Below are 23,366 nucleotides of genomic sequence, written 5' to 3' on the forward strand. Positions count from 1 at the left end.
TTGACTGCCAGTATATCACTTCCTATTCAAGGTCAATAGTAACTATAGGCGTATCTTTGCCAGTTTTTGGGTATTTCCAGAATAAGAGAGGATTTTCAGTTTTGGCATCTAAGTAATGGCTGCTTCTCCCGTGAAAATGCACTGATTGAACCCAAACTCCCAAAGATGAAAGGAGTCCCCAATTTTAACCCCCCACTGTAATATAAGAGTAAAGTCTGTGTAGTTTCTGAAAATTGCCACAAACAAATATTTTTTTGCAGAAAATTCCCATTTTTAGACAATTTGTATAACATATGACTTCATCTTCAATTTTAACAGTACGTACTAGCGTATCTCTGCCAGCTTTGGAGATATGAAAATTGAAAAATTTGTAAAATGCAGTTCCTGCTAAAAAGTAGTCCAAATCAAATTTAAGGTCACATTAACATATCCCATTCAATTTCAATAGCCACTGCAGGTGTATATGTGCGACTTTTGAATAACAAATAGGTCAAAGGTCAATTTCAGGGTCAAAATAAGAATGAAAATATACGACTTCTTATTCAAGTTCAATTGTAACTAATGGTGTATCCCTGCCAGGTTGAGAGATAAAAGGGACAAAAATTTGAAAGGTTCAGTTTATGGTAAAAAGTGTGTCAAAGGTCAATTTCAAGGTCACTGTTGGATTAACAGCATATGACTTCCATAAGTCAATAGTAACTTTGGGCTTATCTCTGCTAGGTCTGGAGATAAAAGGGAAAGAAAATTTGCAAGGTTCAGTTTATGGCGAAAAGTAGGTCAAAGGTCAATTTCAAGGTCACAGTTTGACTGCCAGTATATCACTTCCTATTCAAGGTCAATAGTAACTATAGGTGTATCTTTGCCAGTTTTTGGGTATTTCCAGAATAAGAGAGGATTTTCAGTTTTGGCATCTAAGTAACGGCTGCTTCTCCCGTGAAAATGCACTGATTGAACCCAAACTCCCAAAGATGAAAGGAGTCCCCAATTTTAACCCCCCACAGTAATATAAGAGCTAAAGTCTGTGTAGTTTCTGAAAATTGCCACAAACAAATATTTTTTTGCAGAAAATTCCCATTTTTAGACAATTTTGGCCTATTTGACCTTGAAATAAAAGTCAAAGGTCAAATCCAAGGGCATATTTAGAATCTTTACATATGACTTTCGTTCAGACCTCTATGGTAATTTTTCCCATATTTCCTTCAGTTTTGGAGATATTTGGCATTGAATTTTCAAAAATTTTGACAAGGGTGCATTTTCATGAGCTTCACGCCCAGGCCAATGCACCAACTGAGACCAAAAAAACAGGGGGTTCAAGTTGAGATTATATGTAACCTAAATCCAAAAGATGGGAGCATGGGTCCATACCGTCTAGGAGGAGAAGCGGTAACGGTGACTTGTATCCGGCGCCAGAACATGGAGCCGGCGGAGCCGCAGGAGCCGGCGGAGCCAACGGAGCCGTACGACACGGGTCGGGACTAAAACCATGAGTACCGCCAGCGTACACGCTGGTGGTACTAATAAATAAAAATACCAAACAGACTGCATTGCCTACTGAAGCTGTATTTTAGTCCCATGTTTCTTTCCTGTAAGTTTGAGAACAGTAAGTGACATGATTTTCCTTAAATGGTCATCATGGAAGCAGTGCCCAAAATAGGGGTTTCTTCAAATTTTGATACAATATTACATAATGTTTAACAGCTTAATGACCATCAATTTTTAATTATAAAATATTTGTTTCACAGATATTCAGAAAATGTGACTAGCAAAGGTCTTCAGGCCCATGGAACTTCAAAGTCACGCCTTGAAAATGCCAAAATGTAAACAAGACAGCACTGTTCTGAAATGGGTTTATTTCCATTTTTAACACTTTTTTAACATAAAACAAAATAAACATTTTACTGCCATTTTATATGACCAACTAAGAAAATTGATGAGATGGGAAAAGTATCAATAGAACAGTGTTAAATGTCCAATTTCCTCCATTCTGAGATTCTGAACATAGTGGATGATTGAATCTGACAAACTGCAATGATATGAGTTTATTTCCATTTTTGACACTTTATTACACAATACATGATAACAAGTTTACCATGTTTTTTACATAATCAACTAACAATGTTGTAAAGATGCAGGAAATATCAAACAAACACTTTTAGGCATCTTATTAGTTAAATAATGAGACTGTTAACATGCCTAATAATTGAATCTGAGGAAATGTGAAAAACAGTATAACTTCTAAAATAATGGCCTGATTATGCTGATTTTCGAACTCAACCTGCGTTTTAGTAAGATTGACCACTCCTGTGAGTATGATTACAATTGGCCAATCCGTTTTTCTTATATTGTGTTATCAGTGTTGTATTTATATTGAAAATAGTGAAAAAACAGCATAAATTCCCTAAAAATGGCCCAATCATGCTGATTTTCCAACTTGGCCTGCGTATTATGAATATTCATCAGTTCTGTAAGTTTCAAGTCAAAAGGTAAAATGGTTTTCCACTTATCGTGTTATCGGTGCTGCCTATATGCTGAAAAAAGTGAAAAAACAGCATAAATTCCCTAAAAGTGACCCGATCATGCTGATTTTCGAACTTGACCTGCGTATTATGAATATTCATCAGTTCTGCAAGTTTCAAGTCAAAAGGTAAAATGGTTTTCCACTTATCGTGTTATCGGTAAAAGTGCACGACGGTGACGACTGCGACGACGGTGACGACTGCGACGTCGGCGACGACAGACGCAGATGATGGCTATATGTACAGACACATCTGTGTCTGTACATAAAAAGGTTTTTCACTTATCGTGTTATCGGTGTTATAATAACGCTAAAAAAATCGAAAAAACAGCATAACTTCCCTAAAAATGGCCCGATCATGCTGATTTTCGAACTTGACCTGCGTATTATGAATATTCAGCAGTTCTGTAATTTTCAAGGCAAAAGGTAAAATGGTATTCCACTTATCGTGTTATCGGTGCTGCATATATGCTGAAACATGACAGCACTGTTCTGCAATGGGTTTACTTCCATTTTTAAAACACTTTTTAACATAAAACAAAATAAACAGTTTACTACCATTTGTATATGACCAACTAAGAAAATTGATGAGATGGGAAAAATATCAATAGAACAGTGTTAAATGATTAATTTCCTCCATTCTGAGATTCTGAAGATAGTAGATGATTGAATCTGACAAACTGCAATGATATGAGTTTATTTCCATTTTTGACACTTTATAACATAATACACAATCACAAGTTTACCATCATTTTTACAGAATCAACTAACAATGTTATAAAGATGCAGGAAATGTCAAACAAACACTTTTACGAATCTTATTAGTTCAATAATGAGACTTTTAACATGCCTCACAATTGAATCTGAGGAAATGTGAAAAAACAGCATAACTTCTAAAATAATGGCCCGATTATGCTGATTTTCGAACTCAACCTGCGTTTTAGTAAGATTGCCCAGCCCTGTAAGTATAATGACAATTTGCCCAATTGTTTTTCTTACATTGTGTTATCAGTGTTGCATATATGCTGAAAAAACAGCATAAATTCCCTTTAAGTGACCTGATCATGCTGATTTTCGAACTTGACCTGCTTATTATGAATATTCATCAGTTCTGTAAGTTTCAAGCCAAAAGGTAAAATGGTTTTCCATTTATGGTGTTATCAGTGCTGCATATATGCTGAAAAAAGAGAAAAAATAGCCTAAATTCACTAAAAATTACCCAATCACGCTGATTTTCGAACTTGACCTGCGTATTATGTATATTCATCAGTTCTGTAAGTTTCAAGCCAAAAAGTAAAATGGTTTTCACTTATCGTATTATTGGTGCTGCATATATGCTGAAAAAAGTGAAAAAACAGCATAAATTCCCTATAAGTGACCCGATCATGCCGATTTTCTAACTTGACCTGCGTATTATGAATATTCATCAGTTCTGCAAGTTTCAAGCCAAAAGAAAAAACAGTTTTCCACTTATCGTGTTATCGGTAAAAGTGCACGGCGACGACGGCGACAACAGCGACGACGGCGACGGCGACGACAGACGCAGATGACGACTATATGTACAGACACATCTGTGTCTGTACATAAAAAGGCAAAATACGGAGCCTACCTGTGTCGATAGACATACGGTATCTTAAACTTGTGAAGATGAAACTGTTCTACACTATACGGTATCTTGCTGGCACTCTTCCGATTTTCTTACTTATATACTCTCCCTGTGCACAAACAACGGTGCATATTGAAAACCCCACTGATACAACCCGAATGTAAAAAAGCATTTTATTGCCATAAATTTCACAAAACAGGTGCATTTATAATTTGACGTGAGAATTTAGCACGTGCAGAAATGAGAGACTGGTCTTATCTGGTCTGCACCAGCATATCGCAAACCACATGTTTTAACATTAAAATGAAAACGGTCCCATTTTGGGGGAGGGGGGTCAAAGGAATAGAGTTCTTCGTGGATTTCGCTAAATATTATCAACATTTCATGCATCTGGGGAAATAGAAAGTGACTCACAGGTAACGTAAATAACCAGTGGAACCCTCTATGAAGCTCCCATGGGGTTAAGGAAGACATCATTTTTATTGTTGACAAATCAGTTATCCATGTAGGTGAACAGCTAAACGTGTTCGTCAGATTTTGACAGCGCGTGTTATTTGGCGCCAAGAAGTCTGGGCGGTCGATCCCGCTGATCTTTCGGTCGATTGTAGTAAATGAAAGATCTTGCAGTGTTGACTTCAAGAACGTTTCCCCATCTGCATATATCTTTCAAGAGAACTTGAAAATAAATTGCTTATTCTTCCCAAAATTTATTGCTAGCAAACGCTATATATATGGTCTATATGAAGGTGTTTACGACGTATTCTACCCACTGTCGATATTTGGTTTCATCTAGAATAGACCTTTTTTAACCCCCCCCCCTCCCCATGTACCGGTTTAATGAATCAGTCAGCGAGGGCAAGTCTGCTTAATTAGCACAATTTGTATGTCTATAAGCACTATTATTGTCATCGGGGACAAAGGGAATGACAGGTACGTCATGCTTCCAGATTAGATTAGATAACAGAAGATTTGTCAAGTAGAGATGGTTTTCCAAGGTCTATTCTGTAAAAGTCAGCTGGCGGGAAATTTCGCCGAAAGACGCACGTGGTAGCGCAGTACGTACATAAATTGTAGAACTGTGAAAGACAATGAATCCGTGCAGTATGGCTGAAGGTCCTCTCAACATCTCTCAACAATCTAATTCAGGAAATGACGTAACCTCAGAGGTCGCATTGTCCAATGGCATGGCTTCTTTTTCGTAATGGTAGGTTATAGTGGACCAACTTAAACATCAGAGGTGGAATTTGGCTTTACGGTTTGATTGTGCACGGAATTTACAAACGAGCGACGGGATGATGTAGCCTGCAGTATTTGCGGTAAGCGTGCCAAGTTTTAGGCCGCTCCGATGCCCGGCAGTGTTTTATTTTGATTATTATGTTGAAAATGTTTTCTTTTTGTTTCACAAGCTTACTCTATTTTATTGTCTCTATGGAGGTATATGGGGACTTTACGACATTCGGTTTGAAGGCTTTAACCACTTGTTATAGCTCAAGTTCAAGTTCAAGTCAAGCCAAGTCAAACTAAACAAAAAATTTCAAGTCATCAAGGTCAAGTTGCATGCCGTCAAATTCAAGTCAAGTACAAGTCAAATTCAAGTCAAGCCAAGTCTACCAAGTCTAACTAAACAAAAACTTTCAAGTCATCAAGGTCAAGTTGCATGCCGTCAAATTCAAGTCAAGTACAAGTCAAATTCAAGTCAAGCCAAGTCATACATATATGTCACTCACGATCTAACTCTGCATACAGTGCTATTCCAAGTAACAAGCACATCAAGTCAAGGCTAGGTTTATCAAGCTAAGTATATCAGCAATAACTCTATCAACCAGGTTTCAAGCACAAGGGCATGAATTTTCCAAGTTTACGTTTCACATGCACAGCCCCCAATCACACCACGTCAGCCATTCACCCACCATTAAGTCCATTCCATTTTAGGACGACCCTAATCGAACATCAAATTAAAATCAAGTTACGTACCAACAACCCACTACGCCTTTTTCCCACACAATCAAGCATATCAGATCAAGGCACGGCCAAGTGAACTAGCCCAAGCATCAGATACAAGTCAACATCACACAATCCGCTCTGTTTGCACCACGTCCCCCAACCATGGAAACGTTGACTCTACTACGCACCACCAACCTCATTCGTCCAACTTTTAAGCTGGCAGGGCTTCATTCTCTGCTCAGGGAGTCACCCTAACTTTCTAATTTCAGGTCATGGATCCCACCCCCCCCAGGTATCCCCACTATGGTGACCTCCGTGGGCACCATACCCACAGAATCAGGACTCTCGGTGCCTAGGTATACGGACCTAGGCCCGCACACGTTGACACACCAAACACCAGCCATAGCCATTGCCTCAGGGAGCGCGTCAACCTTTCAGCACAACGACACCACTGCCACTCAATCTGTCAGCCAAGGCCACACAACCTTCCATAATTGGGGGTACACGGGCCCCCCCACCCAGGTAGGCCAATTCACCATACCAACACCGAGCCATGTCACAGGGGAACAGGCTACAGGACACCCAACCAACACAGGATGGCCCCTTGGGCCAACAGGTCAAACCCAACAAGGTAGGCACACTATATATACCTTACTCCCCCTTGGACCAGCATGTGTCTAGAACCTTGCGACAAAAAATATGGGACAATGAATACGTTTCGCTTCGAGATTTACTACCCCACACTTCAAACACTTTGACACCCTTCGACATCGTCGAGGACGAGCAATTCGTCCAACGAAAGAAGACAGACGCGGAAGGCAACCTGACCCTCATTTTGGCCCCAGTCACAAAAAAGAGATCACCACTAACCTTCACACAATGGCAAGTAGCTTTTAATATTTTTTCGGCCATTTACATACAAAAATTTCCTCAGCAGTCACTCAACCTTCTACAATACAATAATCGCATAGTCGAGATGTACGCAAACAAGGGCTCCCTCTGGCTATCCTACGACGAACGCTTCCGGGCCAACTTTAAGTCCATGGGATACAAGTGGGAGGTCCCCGACGCAGTGCTACTGGCCGAAATCACCTTTATCCAAAAAGCTCAGGAACAGCCCTTTCGCCAATCCAAAACCTGCTTCCGCTGGAACAAAGGCATCTTCTGCGATGCCAAGGCATGCCACTACGGACACAGGTGCTCCATTTGCAACGCCTCCCACCCAGCCAACGCATGCCCAAAACAACAAGCAGCTCAGGGGCACTCAGGCACCAACAACCACAGAGCCACACAGAGATTTCAACCCTACAAGCGTCCCCTACAATTCAACCGCAGGCGATAAGACACTGCAGTCCCTTATCAGAGACAATTCACATGGTTCGTCCCTGTCCGATGACATCGTTACACCCATCCATGCCCCCAAACTCAACCTTGCACTCGACGGCTATCAGCAAGAAACCCGCACATTTCTAATAGACGGATTTGTTAACGGCTTCAAGATACCTTTTCAGGGCCCACTACCGCCATCCACACTTAAAAATCTCAAATCCACCTACGATTTCCCTAATGTGCTGGCGGAGAGAATACAATCAGAACTAAATGCCAACCGGTTAGCCGGCCCTTTCACCAAACCACCTTATAGACACTACACCATTTCCCCAGTAGGCATCATTCCCAAGAAAACACCTGGCAAATACAGATTTATCCACCACCTGTCTCACCCCCCGAATCTGTCAGTCAACGATGGCATCAGCCGAGAAAATTCAACCGTGCAATACAGCTCAGTGAATGACGCCATATCGATTATAAAAACATTAGGTCCAGGTTGTTTCATGGCAAAAACCGACATAGAAAGCGCCTTTCGCCTACTCCCGATCCACCCAGACTACCGCTTTCTACTTGGGTTCTCTTCCGCAGGCAAAATGTACTTCGACAAATGCCTACCTTTTGGTCTCTCCTGCTCATGCCAATTATTCGAAGTATTCAGCTCATCTGTGGAATGGATAGCAAAAGAAAAACTGGCCATACCTCACATCATCCACCTCCTAGACGATTTCTTCATAGCAGCCAACACAAAAGACTCCTGTGAAGAACACTTATCCAAATTCCTGGACACGTGCAATGATTTAGGAATCCCCATGTCCAAAGAAAAAGCAACAAAACCGGCTACCACTATCTCCTTCGCGGGTATTGAGCTGGACTCTGTCGCATACGAAGCTCGTCTACCTGGTGACAAGATAACAAACTGCTTATCCCTCATTGAACACAACCGTACCAAAAAGAAGATCACACTTCAAGAACTTCAATCAATTATAGGGACACTCAATTTCTGCTGTTATATCATACCTTCTGGACGTGCCTTTCTCCGCCGATTAATAGACTTAACAAAAGGCATAACAAAACCAAACCACAAAATCCGCCTCAACAAAGAGGCACGCTTAGACTTACTCATGTGGGACGATTTCCTACGCAACTTCAACGGCAAGGCTCTCATATACAACGAGGGTTGGGACAGCAACACTAGCTTCCAACTTTACACGGATTCATCCACCACCTTCGGCTACGGAGCAATCAGCGATAACGAATGGTGCTACGGCCCTTGGACGCCCCAGCAAAAACAACTGAACATTACCACACTAGAATTCTACCCCATCCTCGCTGCGTTCCTTGTCTGGAGCAAGAAATTCACCAACAAAAAAGTGACCATTCATTCCGACAACGAAGCCTTGGTATACATTCTCAACAAATGTTCCACCACCGACCCACTTCTTCTCACATTACTTAGGAAACTGATCCTCACCTCCATGCGTCACAACATTGCCTTCCGCTCTGTCCATATTCCAGGTGTCAAAAATACATCTGCTGACGCTCTCTCTCGTCTTAACTTACAGAAGTTCCACCAAGCCTCCCCGCAGGCACTGCCATACCCCACGCAGATCCCGGCCCAATGGCTACCAAACGCCTTCATCTAATGCTCAATGACACACTAAAAGCAGCACTTGCCCCCAGTACCCAAAGGACGTACATGAAAATCGAACCTCTCCCGGACCAGTTTGCTGCAGATATAGGTCAACCTGCATTTCCCACGTCACCGTCAATTACAGCTCTCTTCGCTCAAAGCTTGGCCAAGAAATACAAGCCTTCTTCCATAAAAACTCTAATGTCGGCACTTAGCTACAAATACAAAATTAGAGGCTATGATGACCCTACCAGTTCATTCATCGTCAGGCAGACACTACACGGCCTCAGCCGACTCCAACCAACAAAAGACGATAGGCGCCCTCTCACTTTGGAGCAACTGCACCATCTTTTACAAACAGCGTCACAGCACCCCTTCTCACAATACCAGGCCTGTCTCTTTCGAGCCATGTTCACCACAGCTTTCTTCGGCCTCTTCCGCATCAGCGAAATCACCGGCGGTTCCAAAGATAACAACCATACCATACGCATACAGTACGTCAATCTGGACCTCCAAAAAGGAACCATTATCATCACTTTACCATCCTTCAAGCACTCGTCCAACACATCCAACCACCAAGTAACTCTCTTTAGACAAAATCCAGCAATATGCCCGGCACCTGCCCGCCTACCTACACATGCGCCCGCAAAGCTCTCACAGCGAGCTCTTTCTGCAACAGGATGGCTCACTAGTCACAAGACACCACTTCACGGACACTCTCAAACATTGCCTCCAAGCCACGGGGATGGATACAACCTTAACAAAGTCCCACAGCTTCCGCATCGGAGGGGCCACTCTCGCAGCAAAATGCGGCATGTCCACCGAACAAATACGCATACTGGGAAGATGGCGCTCCTCAGCCTTCACCAACTATATAAGATTCTAACCCACCTAATGCATTCGGTACTCGGGCCAATGCCAGGACAATACATATAGCTCAAAACCTCACACAGCTCATTGCTACGCGAAGCAGGATAGTAAAAGACTGTCTCCCTACATGCCGGTCAACTGGTTCCATTGACCAATCCGGCCATTAAACATTATATTAATCCACGTATGGCTAACAGCAATAACGGCACAACTTGATTATATACCTCGAGCATGATATAACGTTACAAGGACTATATAAGTAACATTGAGGAAACCACATGCCAAGCCACAAACAATCAAGTATGCTATACGCATACTAAGTAGGCACATACCATTTACAACACTTAACACTGTTAATAAAACTTACTTATCCCTCACCATGTATCTTGTTGTTACGGAACAAATCATTTGGGTGGGGAGGAAGTCCGTTCTAGACGTCCTTCCATGGCATCTTTATTGACCCCACCTTCAATAATTGTCAACCTCGCTCAAGTATCCATCTCAGTATTTTAACAATTTACCACGCCGCTCAGTTATCAAGGTGTTATTGCTCGAGCATCACAGGATGACTCCCGCTCTCGCCACCAACACCAACCAATTATTGAACCGAGCAAATAATTTCTTCCTATCTTCTCATATAGCAACTATAAATAACAAATTATTGGCGAAGACTATAATTTCATTTATAGTGCCATATACTGTCGGGAGTCTCTCTAGCTAGAGCAATAGCACACATGTGGCTGCCAGACATACTGTCACCACTCAGCCCGCTGCGCGCAATCTTTACAAGAAATGCTTGCCATGCATTGTTTATGGAGCTGTAAATTTCCACTGCTACATCTTTTGTAAGAAAACCAGAGTGTACTCAGACCACAAGCCACTAGAGATTATTGAGAAGCCTTTACCATCAGCTCCAATGAGACTGCACAAGATGTTACTACGTCTACACCTCCAGACCTGCCCTACACTGGAGTTGGTTGTGACCTATTTGACTATGGAGCAAAGAAGTAAAAACTTCTCATTGATTACTATTCAAAGCACATGTACATTGAGGTTGTACAGCTGAATGCCGCGACTACGACCACTGCAATCAACGCTATGTAATATGTGTTTAGCTGTCATGGCATACCTCTTAAAATCAGAACGGACAAAGGACCACAGTTTAGTTCATGTGAATTCAGACAATTCTACAAAGGAGAATTCAGACAATTCCACAAAGTGTATGATATTGAACATGTGACCTCCAGTCCCCAGTTCCCAATTTCAAATGGGGAAGCTGAGCGAGCTATTCAAATTGTGAAGAAAATGTGGGGAAAATGTGATGAAAAGTATCTTGCCTTACTAAACTACAGGACTACACCTCTGGAAGGCATAAACTTATCCCCCTCACAACTGTTAATGGGATGCCGACCTAGAAACACATTACCTGCAGCTCGAAACATTTTAGAACCACAGGCATATAACCAACGCGAAGTGAAAAGTCATTTTAGCCTGGAGAAGGTAAAACAGAAATATTATTATGATCAAAGGAAAGGTGCTAAAGAACTGAAAGCTTTCAACCCTGGAGATTATGTGAGAATGCAGCCTCACCCATGCTCGAAAACGTGGGCACCAGCCATATTGTTGTTACACATCATACACATCTAAGATCATACATAGTGGAAGGAAATGACTGTGTATATAGACGTAATCGTCAACAATTAAGACTGTCAACAGAAAAAGCACATCACAATAGCCCAATTATGTTGACTTTGAGCGAAGTGATGAGCCATTACATCCATCTGTTAGGGATCAGCATAAAATACCTGAGAAACCAGTGACACCGTCCATTAGTACTCTTAAGATTATAACAAGATCTGGTCGTGTGGTGAAACCGCCAGACAGTTTAAATTTATAACTTATGTTTTATGAACAATTCAGTATTAATTTGATACTACATGTGTACTACATCTTTCTTTTCATTTCGGTGGACTGTTAAGGACATTGTCTCTGGAGCATAGAATGATTTTAAGTCAAAGTAAACATTTATACAATGCCTTAGATCAGAAACTCTGAATGCTCTCCTCTTATTGAACATTGAAGGACTTTAAGTTCAAGTGAACACTCACAAAATAATGTGAAAATAAAAGACTGAACTCATTTTAATTTATATGCCTATTATTTATTTTATTAATCTTATTTACATGTAATTATAAAGAGGGAGATGTAACATATTTGATATACAGGGTTACTACTTAATATGGAATATATTATTTTTTGACGAGTGAATTTTCAACAAAATATTAATTTTTCTCACTAACTACTTTATATCCAAAACTGAGGTGACGCTCCCTGTGTAGCCAGGTGTGTTAGCTAATTACCACGCAACTCTCGAAACAACTGATGCATGTAGTTGCATGTTCTGTGGTTAGAAATGTGAGGGGTGGTATTTTCAGCAATTTCTGTCCATGTACAAAACGCATGGGTTTGGCCAATCTTTAGGGTGTATTTAGAAAAGCAACAAAGGGATCGCTCTAAAACTTGACAGGTACCTAAGAGAAAATATGGTTCGACAGCTAAGCAACGTAGCTTGCTATGGGATTCTTGCTCTCAGAGAAAATGGCCAGAAACGGATAGCCACTGCCAGGCAATGTAACATTTATCTGAAACCGTTAGTAAAGTCCTCCAAAGAAATGCTACAACAGGGGCACCTACCCCAATACCTCGACCAGGGTTTCCACGTATCACACTAAGAAGACAGGATCGCTTTCTTCTTAGAGTGCGCCGTGCTGGTCGTAGAAAGACAACCAGTGTCCTCAGAAAAGAGTGGCAGAATGTCATTCAAACGCCCGTTTCAAGGCCCCTCGTGAACAAGAGATTACTGCAAGCCGGTTATTTTGCACGAAGACCAGTACTGAAACCACTGTTAACAGTAGGTCATATAGGCCTACTGTACAGCGACGTCTGCAATAGGCTGAGGACCATGGGCGTTTGCAGCCAAAACATTGGAATTACGTGGTTTTCGAAGATGAGGCTATATAGGGAGTTTTTAGGGTTAACGGTCGAATTCGTGTCCTCCGTCGTGTACGAGAGGCATACGATGATTGTGCACTGCCTAAGGTGTAAGCAGGGGATGGTAACGTCTCTGGTTGGGGAGCATTTCATGTCGGTGTCCAGAGCCGGTTGGTTTTTCAAGGAGGCATGCAACCTCTACCAGGGTTCCTACAGAGACATTCTACAGCAAACAATGCTTCGATTTGTAAGAGTCATCTTCAGAAACAACTTTGTGTACTAAAAGGACTTCGCAACCCTACATCGAGCTAGAGAATCACTGTTTTTCCTCGAAACCAATAGGTTCAGAAACTACCCTGGCCTGCAAACTCCCCAGATATGAAACCCAATTGAAAATCTGTGGGCGGAAGTAACTCACAGAATTAATAGCTATGGTCATCGGCCGGTAAATAGTGTAACAATTGACGAGCTTGTAACCCCATAACCTGCTGAGATTCCATAAAATGGAAAATAACTCGCCGCTGATATCACTCAATAAGAGGAAGTTATGTAATTTAATTAAAATGATTCATTAACTGTAATTGGATGGCAATTCACAGCTTTTTTTAATTAATTGAAATTGACTTTTAGTCATGTTGTGCTTATAATTGCTGTTAAGGACACCATTATCTGGCCGGCTGAATTTTAGTAATTGACGAACTGAAGAATGCCTTAATTTAACTCACAATCGAATATGGCACTCGCCCATATAAAAGGGGTCTAACAGCATCTTCCAGTATCAGACTCACCACACCTCTCAGTAGCAAAGCTCTGTAGTTATTAGAGGATTCTCTCGACCTGCATGGAAATACGCCGATGAGTCTAACCGAGCTGCGGCCGAGACGACCTTCCTGCCGGGTTTTTTTTAGAGCCGAGCCGGGCCTCCTGCAGAGACGGCTTTCCAGTCGGGTTTGTAGCCGAGACGACCTGCCAGCCAGCCGGGTTCCTAGCCGAGACAGCCGGGCATCCAGTAGATACAGCCCAGACAGCCGAGCAGAGACCGTGATGATCCAACATTTTCTGAGGGCCGAGTTAAGTCAACGTGCCCGCCACTTACCATAAGTACTGAGAGCTGGACTCGTATTATAGGGAGAGAAACTAGGGAGAGCACGCTACAATATTGATGAACTGCGACAGACAAATATCACTGCGTGGAATGAAATCCCCATCCAAACTCTAAAAAACTTGTCACAGGGTATGCCATGTAGGATGAGGGCGCTGCAAGCGGCTGCTGGAGGTCATACCCGCTATTGATGACTTTTCATGATTTACGGTAATGAGTTCTTTAACTGTGTAACATATCACTGTCCGGAGGCTATCATATTCTTAAATTCTTGGCTTAAAATTAATACTGACATGATATGGTTTTCTGGGGTTGTTCTTTGCTTTTGAGTGGCACCTTATGTCACTATTTATATTATTGACCAAAATATCTCACAATAGAAGACTGGATATTTTTATCACTCAATGACATACTTTCGTAATGAATCAAACCAAAAAAAAATTTAATCAGCACTCAAAAAAAAAAAAAAAAAAAGGAAAAACAATGATAAAAATATTCCATATTTTAATATTAAATAAAAATTAGTAACCCTGTAAGCGACCTTGTATTATTTGAGTTTGACATAAGCGGCATGAATAAAGATGCACATGTGAACTCCAGCATGGAAGCGTGACAAGTTTCGTTAAATAAATGTCAAAGGTCAAATCAAAGGTCATATTTGGAATCTCCACATACATGTATGAATTTCCGTCACACTTCAATGGTACATGTAACTTTTCCCATAATTCCCTCATTTTTGAGGTGTTTTGCAGTTTATTTTCAAAAATTTTGACAAGGATGTGTTTCAACAAGTATTACGTTTAGGCCAAAGCACCGACTGAGCCAAAAAAAAAAAAAGAAAACTGGCCTTGCAGTCTAGAAGTGGTAATGGTTACTTGTTTATGTGGAGGCGGCGGAACCATATGAGACGGGCCAGCATAAAAACCATGGGTAACAACTTGGCTTGGTGTCAGTTTTATGACAATAGGCCGATTTTGCTATGCTGACGCGGATATTTTCGTTAGCATGCCAACATTTTTCTAACATTGGCCAAATGTTGAAAAGCCAATGACAACATACCAACATGGGTCTAACGCCAACCAAATGTCACCCATGCCAATGTTGAACCAGCGTTTATTTGCTGTCTTGGTGTATAACTCAACAGGAAGATATAATACAAGACAGAAGTTTCAAACTGAAGAAAGAAAAACTGCTAGTAATTGTAAGCTTCAGAATGAAAAATTACAGAGTGTAGGTCTAAAGATATTTTCAAGAACGAAGTAGCAAGGAATAGACACACTGGATTTTTTATCCTAGTGGTTTAAGCATAACTTTTCCAATGCAAACTGAAAATAATCATAAACAATTTCATACAACAAAAATCTTGTTATGGTTTTATGCATTATTCTAACCCACTGATCAGAGACTGTCTTTAAATAATGTACAATAACACATTAACTGAAATACAAAAGAAATTAAATAAAACATCACTGATAAAAATAAAGAAAATTCCATACCCTTCCTTTCATATTGTCAAACACAGTGACATCGTAATTTAAGGCTTTAAACACATTCTGGAGGTTGTCCCTGTCTAAATCAGTCCCCAATCGCTCCTCCGTGTGCAGCAAGCGCCTTGTACCTTGAAAGTACCTGTTGTTGATAATCAGGGCGTAGCCTCGTGGTTTTGATGTCATTTTATATATCTAAATAAAATTGATTGAAAGAAAATTTCACAATTCTTTGTGAAGGTCTGCCCCTGAAGAAAACTTATGATCCCTTTTTATATTAAATAAAATTTAGTACCTACAACAGCCTACAGTATTTAAAGGAGACAGTAATCTGACATATTGTGCTTCCACTACTGATATTTTGGCATGGGTTGATTTTAAATGTGACTGGCTTGTTTCCTAACATAACTTACTGCAAATTTAACAATTTTTATAAGACTAAAAAATCAACACACAATTTCCGATAAAAACACTGTTCTTTATAAATCGATTTAACTCTGTGGGGATTCGGGCTGAATACAAACAAATTAACAAGCCTCCTCTTTGCGCTGAGTAGAATACAGAAAAGTTGATGTTTACTTTGGGGGCGTCTCGATAGCCCTAAGGTTCATTGGTCCGAAAAATGGTAACTTTTTCATCGTTTTTTTAAATCAAAGGTTCATTGGTCCGAAGGTTCTATAGCGAACATTCGCACCAATGAACTTTCAGACTATTGGACCTTCTGAGTATTGCTACGGCCCCATTACTTTTGCAGGTTTGAAACAAGTCGAGGCAAGCTAAACTATTTATCTGATTCCATACTGTTTGATGGGTCTACACACAATGACAATTTCATTGGGAATGAGCCCTTAGTTTAATTTTTTCTAAAGATCTATTATATATATATATATATATTTTTTTTTTACTTACAAGCTCATCTTCTGGGTCATTCATGGGGAGCACTCTCTGTTGTAACTGGCCGGTAAACATCTGCATTGTTTGAGGTGAATCTTACCACATAAGAAAGTCCAAAAATTACAAATACTGTGCTTATATATAATGTTAGTTGGTTAACAAATAAGGAAAGAGGATGGAAATTGTGAATAACAACTGAAAATATTTAAAATAAAATAAAACAATAGAATAATGTATTAATAAACCTTTTTTCATAATTCAAACCAAATCAAATATGAATAATAATCGTATCACTTCTTCACCATCTACCTACATCACAGATCAAAGGTTTTTCATACATCTTGGCAAAAAGCTTTTTTTAAACCATTATGCAGAATAATTAACAGCTTACCTTTCAAATTAAATCCTGGATAAAAGGATGAGCCAGCATGATAATGGTTCTGTGAAACTCCCTTTTCATCTACTACCAGTTTTTTTTCTGAGTTCTTATAACATGCTTGAGATTGACCTGGCTCCTGTTTCAAACATTGCCCTAAACCACCTACAGCGGGAAAAGTGTTGCTATCATTCTCGGGCTTTGTTGCAATCCCATGGCCATATCTTGTCATAAGTAGAACGTTTGTTTCCCCATGCTGAAAAGCAATATTTGGATGTGGCTGGAAAGGGGCATTCGGAGGAGGCTGGAAAGGGGCATTCTGAGGGGGCTGGAAAGTGACACTTTGTGGTGGCATGTTTATGCAGTCTCTGTAAGTGGGATCTGTATGTGGATAATCAGTCTGGGGGGCACTGTGCTGTAACCTGGAAATGGTAAAAAAAAGAAAAATTAAGAACAACACTAATACACTAGCACTCCTATTTCAAAAAGTCTTTAATCATAAAAAAGCCAAGTTTAAAAATTTATGAAAGGTACATGTAACTGGTTAAAATACCATCATCAAGTGGATACTAGTACATTCATGTAGCACAGATGATAGGTTTTTTCAGACCAAGGCAATTAATCCAGATACGTGTACCTCTGGTAGCATGTTTGTTGGTATATACCCAGTAGCTGATATTGACAGTAATACGTTGGGCCAACTGCATCATAACAATATGTGTTTAAATATCGTAACTGCAATGCACACTTGTTGGCCCAACGTTGGGCCAAGTTATATGCAATACACAACCCAAAAGTTGTTTCAAATGCGTTTTTTTTTTTTTCTCAAGTGAGAACAACATGTGCTACAGGTAATCTTTTGACCAGATAACTAATGGGTTGTGTACAGTTTTGGTGACGTTCACCCCATAACTGGCAAACTGTATTTTTGTTTTATTTTAGATATACTGAGTGGCTTTGATTGGTAAAGAGGCAGGTTGCAGGTTGCTTTTTGTTTGTTTGAATATTTTATTTTTTACACATTAGCACTTTCAGTGGCTTTTATATCCCTAGTTTTTCAGTGTCCATGTTACCTTTAGTACATAATGTAAGAGGGTAAGAGTGATTAATCTGTTTTAAAGCATTATGTAACAGTGCTCAAAATTGGCCAACACACTACTTGGTGCACTCCTGTCTTTGTAATGTCTGAACACGGTGCGCATGTTTGAATCTCTCCCGTGATTGGTAACTTGAAGGTAAAAATGTCCACTGTATAATTGGCTCTGATTGGTAAACGTGTACTATCTGACCTTGTATATAAGGTGTGACTTGAAATAAATCGGCCTCTTTTGGGGCTTCTTTGCGGTCTCTTTTGGCACTTGTGGCACTTGTGGCTCTTATTATTGACTTTGAGACACCAGTAAGTACATTGTTATTTGTACCTTCATAAGGCACTCGGCCGCAAAGGCGTAACAATATACAGCATTGGTCAAAAAGGTTGTCCCAGTACCATTTCCATGTACTTATATTTACAAATGATCACCCCACAGGTGTAAATTTTTATAAACGGTGCTTTTTATTCCAGAAACCATGTCTAACATGATAAATGGTTCAGAAAATACAAAATAGTGGTAAAAGTATACACATTTTATACCATTTAGTCAATTTTATAACAGGTACCCCCTCAAATCCAATGTTTCACTGTGATTTCCACAGATGTAAAGAAATATCTATTAAATTGAAAAGACTCCATCAAATGTCACCAAACTTACACACAATTAGCATTAGAATATGCTCGTTAAAGGTCACGTCACGTGCCTAATAGCGTGTATGTCTACCGCGTACTGCAATTATCTCCTGTATGCGGCGCGACAAGCCTTCAACAAGCGTAACAATTCTGTTTTGAGGGATATATAGTCCCATTCATCCTAAAGAGCGTGGCGGAATTGATCCAGATTATTTGTTAATTGGTTCTCCTCTGCATTGCACATTACAATTAATGCCAGAGATGCTCAGTAGGATTAATATTAGGGCTTAAAGACGGTTTTCCCATCCTCAGAGCCCTGTGTTTCTGCAACAAATCGCTTGCCAGACGAGAGCTGTGAGCAAGTTCGATGTCACAATGAAACCGGTAGCATCCCTGAAGTCACCTCTTGCAAATGGAGTGAGATTCTGCTGAGAATGTTACAGTGAAATGCCCCAGTTACATTTTGTTCAAAAAGGAACAATGTACTTATACCATGGGCTGGGAATGTTCTCCAAATGCGGACTGAGCTAACACCTCAGGCTATATTATCCAGCACACACCCTTCCAAGAGGCATTTTTCAACATGTCTAGGGACCCTCATTTGACCATCAATGGGATACAAGAAATAACTTGATTCTGCATCAAAAGCGACTTCCTTCCAGTGATTGATGACCATGTTCAGGTGCCTGTGGGATCACTGAACGTAGCATTCTCAGCTGATATCTCACTCCATCTTCAAGAACTGATTTTGGGTTAACTCCAGACTTCATCATAGCTGCACATTAGCTCCCACCTCTCGCCTGGCAAGTGATTTGTTGTAGAAACACAATGCGCTAAGGATGGAACCATCATCTTTAAGCCCTGATATTAACCTTACTAATCAAGTTTGACATGAATTGGAGTGTGCAATGCAGAGTAGAACCAACACCATAAAAACGAGGATCAACTCCCCTAAGCTGTTTAAGAAGAATGTGACAATATCCCACAAAACAGAATAGTTACCCGTGTTGAAGGCTTGTCGTGCTGTCTACAGGAGGTAATTGTAGTATGCGGTAGATGCACACGCTAATAGGCACATGGACTTTAACGACCACACCCTAATGCTAATTGTGTGTGAATTTGGTGACATTTGATGGCGCCTTTTCAATTTAATACACATTTCTTTACATCTGCAGAAATCACAGTGAAACATTGGATTTGAGGGGGTACCTCTTATAAATTTTCCTAAATGGTATAAAATGTGTATATTTTCACCACTATTTTGTATTTTTGAACCATTAATCATGTTAGATACGGCATCTGGAATAAAAAGCACTATCTAGAACGATTTTAAGCTGTGAAGTTATCATTTGTAAATATTAGTACATGGAAATGGGGGTGGGAGAACCTTTTTGACCAATGTTATATATTTGAGTACATGATTTGAATTATGTGAGTGCTGACAGCAACATGGCCCAGGAGAGAGCAGCATATGTTTTGACATCGTAAGCAAGTAAGAAACTCTTGGAAGGGCTTTTATCTTGAAACTCACAGGAAAATGACCAATCTTACAGGTCAAGTTTAAAAATCAGCTTGATTGGTTCAGTTTTGATGAAGTTATGCCCATTTTGTGTATGTAACACTAAGTGGTTTTTCCTTTTTTTAACCAATGAAGTCGCCTTCTATCATGAAGTACTACTAATAGCAGTAATGCTTATCCCATTGTGTGGTAATATACTATAGCTATGAACTATCTTAAAAGACACATCTATAAATGTAAAGAAGTGTTAATTACGTTACAGATTAGAACTCTTTATAAACTATAGGTTTCTATTCCTAATAACTCACTATATATAGACAGAACCAATACAAATACAGACAGATTTTAAACATTAAACAATTTATATCTGCATATAACATCTTTAAAATATTCTATTTTGTTCTAACATCCTAAAGGTATATCGCTTGGCCATAACTGATGACTTAATAATCTGTGCAATGTGGATTTTCCTTCAGTTTTATTTCAGGTAAAAATACATATAACATTTAACGTCTGCTGGGGGTTCATGTCCGATGTACCCATGTGAAAACTAATAAATCTGATTTTATAACATTTATAAATTTCAATATGAAAGTGGCCCTTGGTCTTTTACCCATTATCCCTCATTCTAAAAAAAAAATAATAAAAAGACCACTCAAATCGTTACAGTCACTTACTGTGTCAGTGTATCCTGTATGGCATTGGCCAAGTGGTTCTGTCCACTTTTTCTCAGACACTTCACAAACAGCGGAAATGCCTCAGGGCCTCTGCGGGGCAAATCTGATAGCAACTGCTGCACTTTCTGGAGGCGTGTGGGATGAGACTGGAATTGACAACCAATTACATTAATTATAAGAGGCCATTCCCAATGAAACTAAGGGTCTATGTTGGTCGATTCAACTCTGCAGAGACTTTATCTGAATGCAAACAGTTAGTAGATAAACAGGCCTCCTCCTGACGTATAGAATAGAAATAAACTGGTAATTATACAAGTACATTGGAAACAATCGGAGGGGGGGGGGGGCTAATCTGTAACACTGATTGCATTCATCAAGAGAAGTCTGGAAAGTTGGAATAATTTATTAGCACATTGACCCATGAAGTATATGGGAATAGGCCCTAAAAGTGAGAGAGTCTTGGGAGCCTTACAAGGCAGGTCTTTTAAGAAATACTATAACTTTCTGAATACAGTTTCTGGCTGTAAATTAAAGAAAACCTGCAAAATAAACCAATCACAGATTGAGAAGATCACAATGGGGACAGTGATCACAGTATTTAGTTATGTGCTTTAACTGACCCACTTGTCAAGTCTAATTTATATCTTTGTTAATTAGCTCAAACAAATTCTCACATGTACCTATCCTGACGTCAAGACTACAGTTTCGAGCATTCAGTGTTGGGCTTCCCCTTTGACTGTAGCATGCTCGGTGTGTGCGTGTTTGTGTGTGCGTGTTTAGGGCTTAACATTAAGTGTTGCGTCGTTGTGTTTTGCAACCACATCTTTACCAGCAGTTTTCCGACAGTGCAACTGGCTTCATTTTAAATATTTTTCATTTGTTGTGTTTTCCACTGTGTTTTATGGCATTGGCTACTCTTTGTAAACGTATACAGTAAAATTATTCAATTCTCTGTTCAACTCATTCAATTCTCTGTTCACTGTTATTCTTAAGAATTTTGAAAATTTCAAGCGCACGACATGGTCAACATAAATGTTCACAGTTGTTGTTCATGTTGTTTACAATATTGCAGTAAAATAGTCATATATATATATTACGTTTTTGTAATCTTTTTTGTAAAACAAGCAGTGAAACTGGCATAAATTTTAATTGGAATTCTTTTTTGCATATTTGGGATATGCTCTCTCAGGAGGAATTTTTAAATCTGGTACATATACAACAACCAAACCACTGGGCCTGGTTACAGGTACGTTCAATAGTAACCAAGTGAAAAGAGTCATGCCTGTGTGTGCGTGTGTGTGTGTGTATGTGTGTTTGTGTGTGTACGCACCATCACACTTTCCTCCATATGTTCAGTAAACAGCCCACATGCTACCAAATGCGGGAGTATTTCATCAACTAATAGGTCATTGGTCAAATGAACACGATTTTTACGTAGCGCTTCTTTTTGTAAGGGATCCATTGCATGTTGATCTGAAATATTTAAAAAAGACTTGCAATAAATGTTAACTGATTTATCAACAATATATATGCTATAAATCAATGAAAAACTTAAACAAAAATATATAGTGAGAAAAGCAAAAAGCAAATCATTGGTTTGTACGGTTGCAAGAGGTGCCCTAGCTCCAATCACTTTTGATTCTCTTCAGTACAGAGAATCCACGTTCACAGTTAGCACTGGAAACAGGGATTGCCAATACTATTTCAACAAGTTTGAGAATATGCTTTAAATCATCTGCATGCGTGATGAATATTTCTTGCACAGTGGGTCTTGGATTTCTCTGCAGTCTCACTCCCAATATGGCCTTCATGCGAGAACACTCATTGCGTATACTGGGAAAATCATACACTCCAAGATTCTGAAGAACAGGTCTGAAATGATTCACAAGATACTCTACACTGTCATTCCCATATCCTGCTAAGTTCTGGTGATCCAAAGGCCACTCCTGCATCCAACACAGCCATGGAAGGATCCTGCTCGTTTTCTAATCTGGTGATGACTTCATTTTGTACAAGAACACAAACATCAGCAAGGTCTTGGTATCTCACAGGATTTTGCTCAATATGCTCCAGCTACACCCCCCCCCCCCCTAAACATCCCATATGCCTATGGAGGGGAATTGACCTCATCCAAAAAACTGCTGTATTGTATACCAGGGGTATGTTGCAACTCCGTAAGTAGCATGAGAGCAGTTTCATAGCTGTCCAGGAAATCAACACATGTACACTGTAGCTTTGCTGCACTGCATTGCAAGTGATAGATTAGATACCACTTCTAATATATCTCTAATGTGAAAGAGAAATCTCAACACTCTAAAATCTTTCAGGTTTTTGGCCAGAAATGTTGCCCTTCCTTTCACCTCTATGGAATTGGATCCAGGTGGATATTCCACCACATGCTCAAAGTGTGTAGTAATAACTTGGTAACTTGAAATCAGGACTTTTTGGGCCTTTAAAACATGGGGGACCCATCTGATTCCTTGCAGACAAGTTGGCTTGATAACCTTTTCTTCCATGAAGACAGCTATAGCTTGTAAGTCCCTCAGTGCCTTGGGGGAATAGTGATAATGTTTGTGTATTTTCTTCAAAATATCATTAACTGTTGCCATAAAAGCATTTTCCTTAATAACACCAAGGAGTTATAACTAACAAACGAGATTTAAACGAGAGTAACAATTAAGCGTAACAGAGATAGGCATC

General features: G+C 39.9%; 1 protein-coding gene across 1 annotated transcript in view; it reads right to left on the reverse strand.

The window, feature by feature from the left end:
* The window catches only part of LOC147759830 (uncharacterized), a 53,984-nt gene extending 31,824 nt beyond the window's left edge, over positions 1 to 22,160 (reverse strand). Inside the window, exons 1-5 of the mRNA XM_086995262.1 lie at positions 21,997 to 22,160; positions 20,667 to 20,812; positions 16,760 to 17,166; positions 16,384 to 16,463; positions 15,484 to 15,669 (exon numbers count right to left, since the gene is read on the reverse strand). Of these exons, the coding sequence (XP_086851388.1) occupies positions 15,484 to 15,669; positions 16,384 to 16,463; positions 16,760 to 17,166; positions 20,667 to 20,812; positions 21,997 to 22,128 (951 nt within the window). The 5' untranslated portion in view covers positions 22,129 to 22,160. The remainder of the gene's footprint in view (positions 1 to 15,483; positions 15,670 to 16,383; positions 16,464 to 16,759; positions 17,167 to 20,666; positions 20,813 to 21,996) is intronic.
* Positions 22,161 to 23,366: the final 1,206 nt, after the last annotated feature.

The sequence above is a fragment of the Lingula anatina genome, chromosome 9, assembly GCF_051362555.1.
Source record: "Lingula anatina isolate TDL-2025a chromosome 9, LinAna3.0, whole genome shotgun sequence".
Lineage (NCBI taxonomy): Eukaryota > Metazoa > Brachiopoda > Lingulata > Lingulida > Lingulidae > Lingula > Lingula anatina.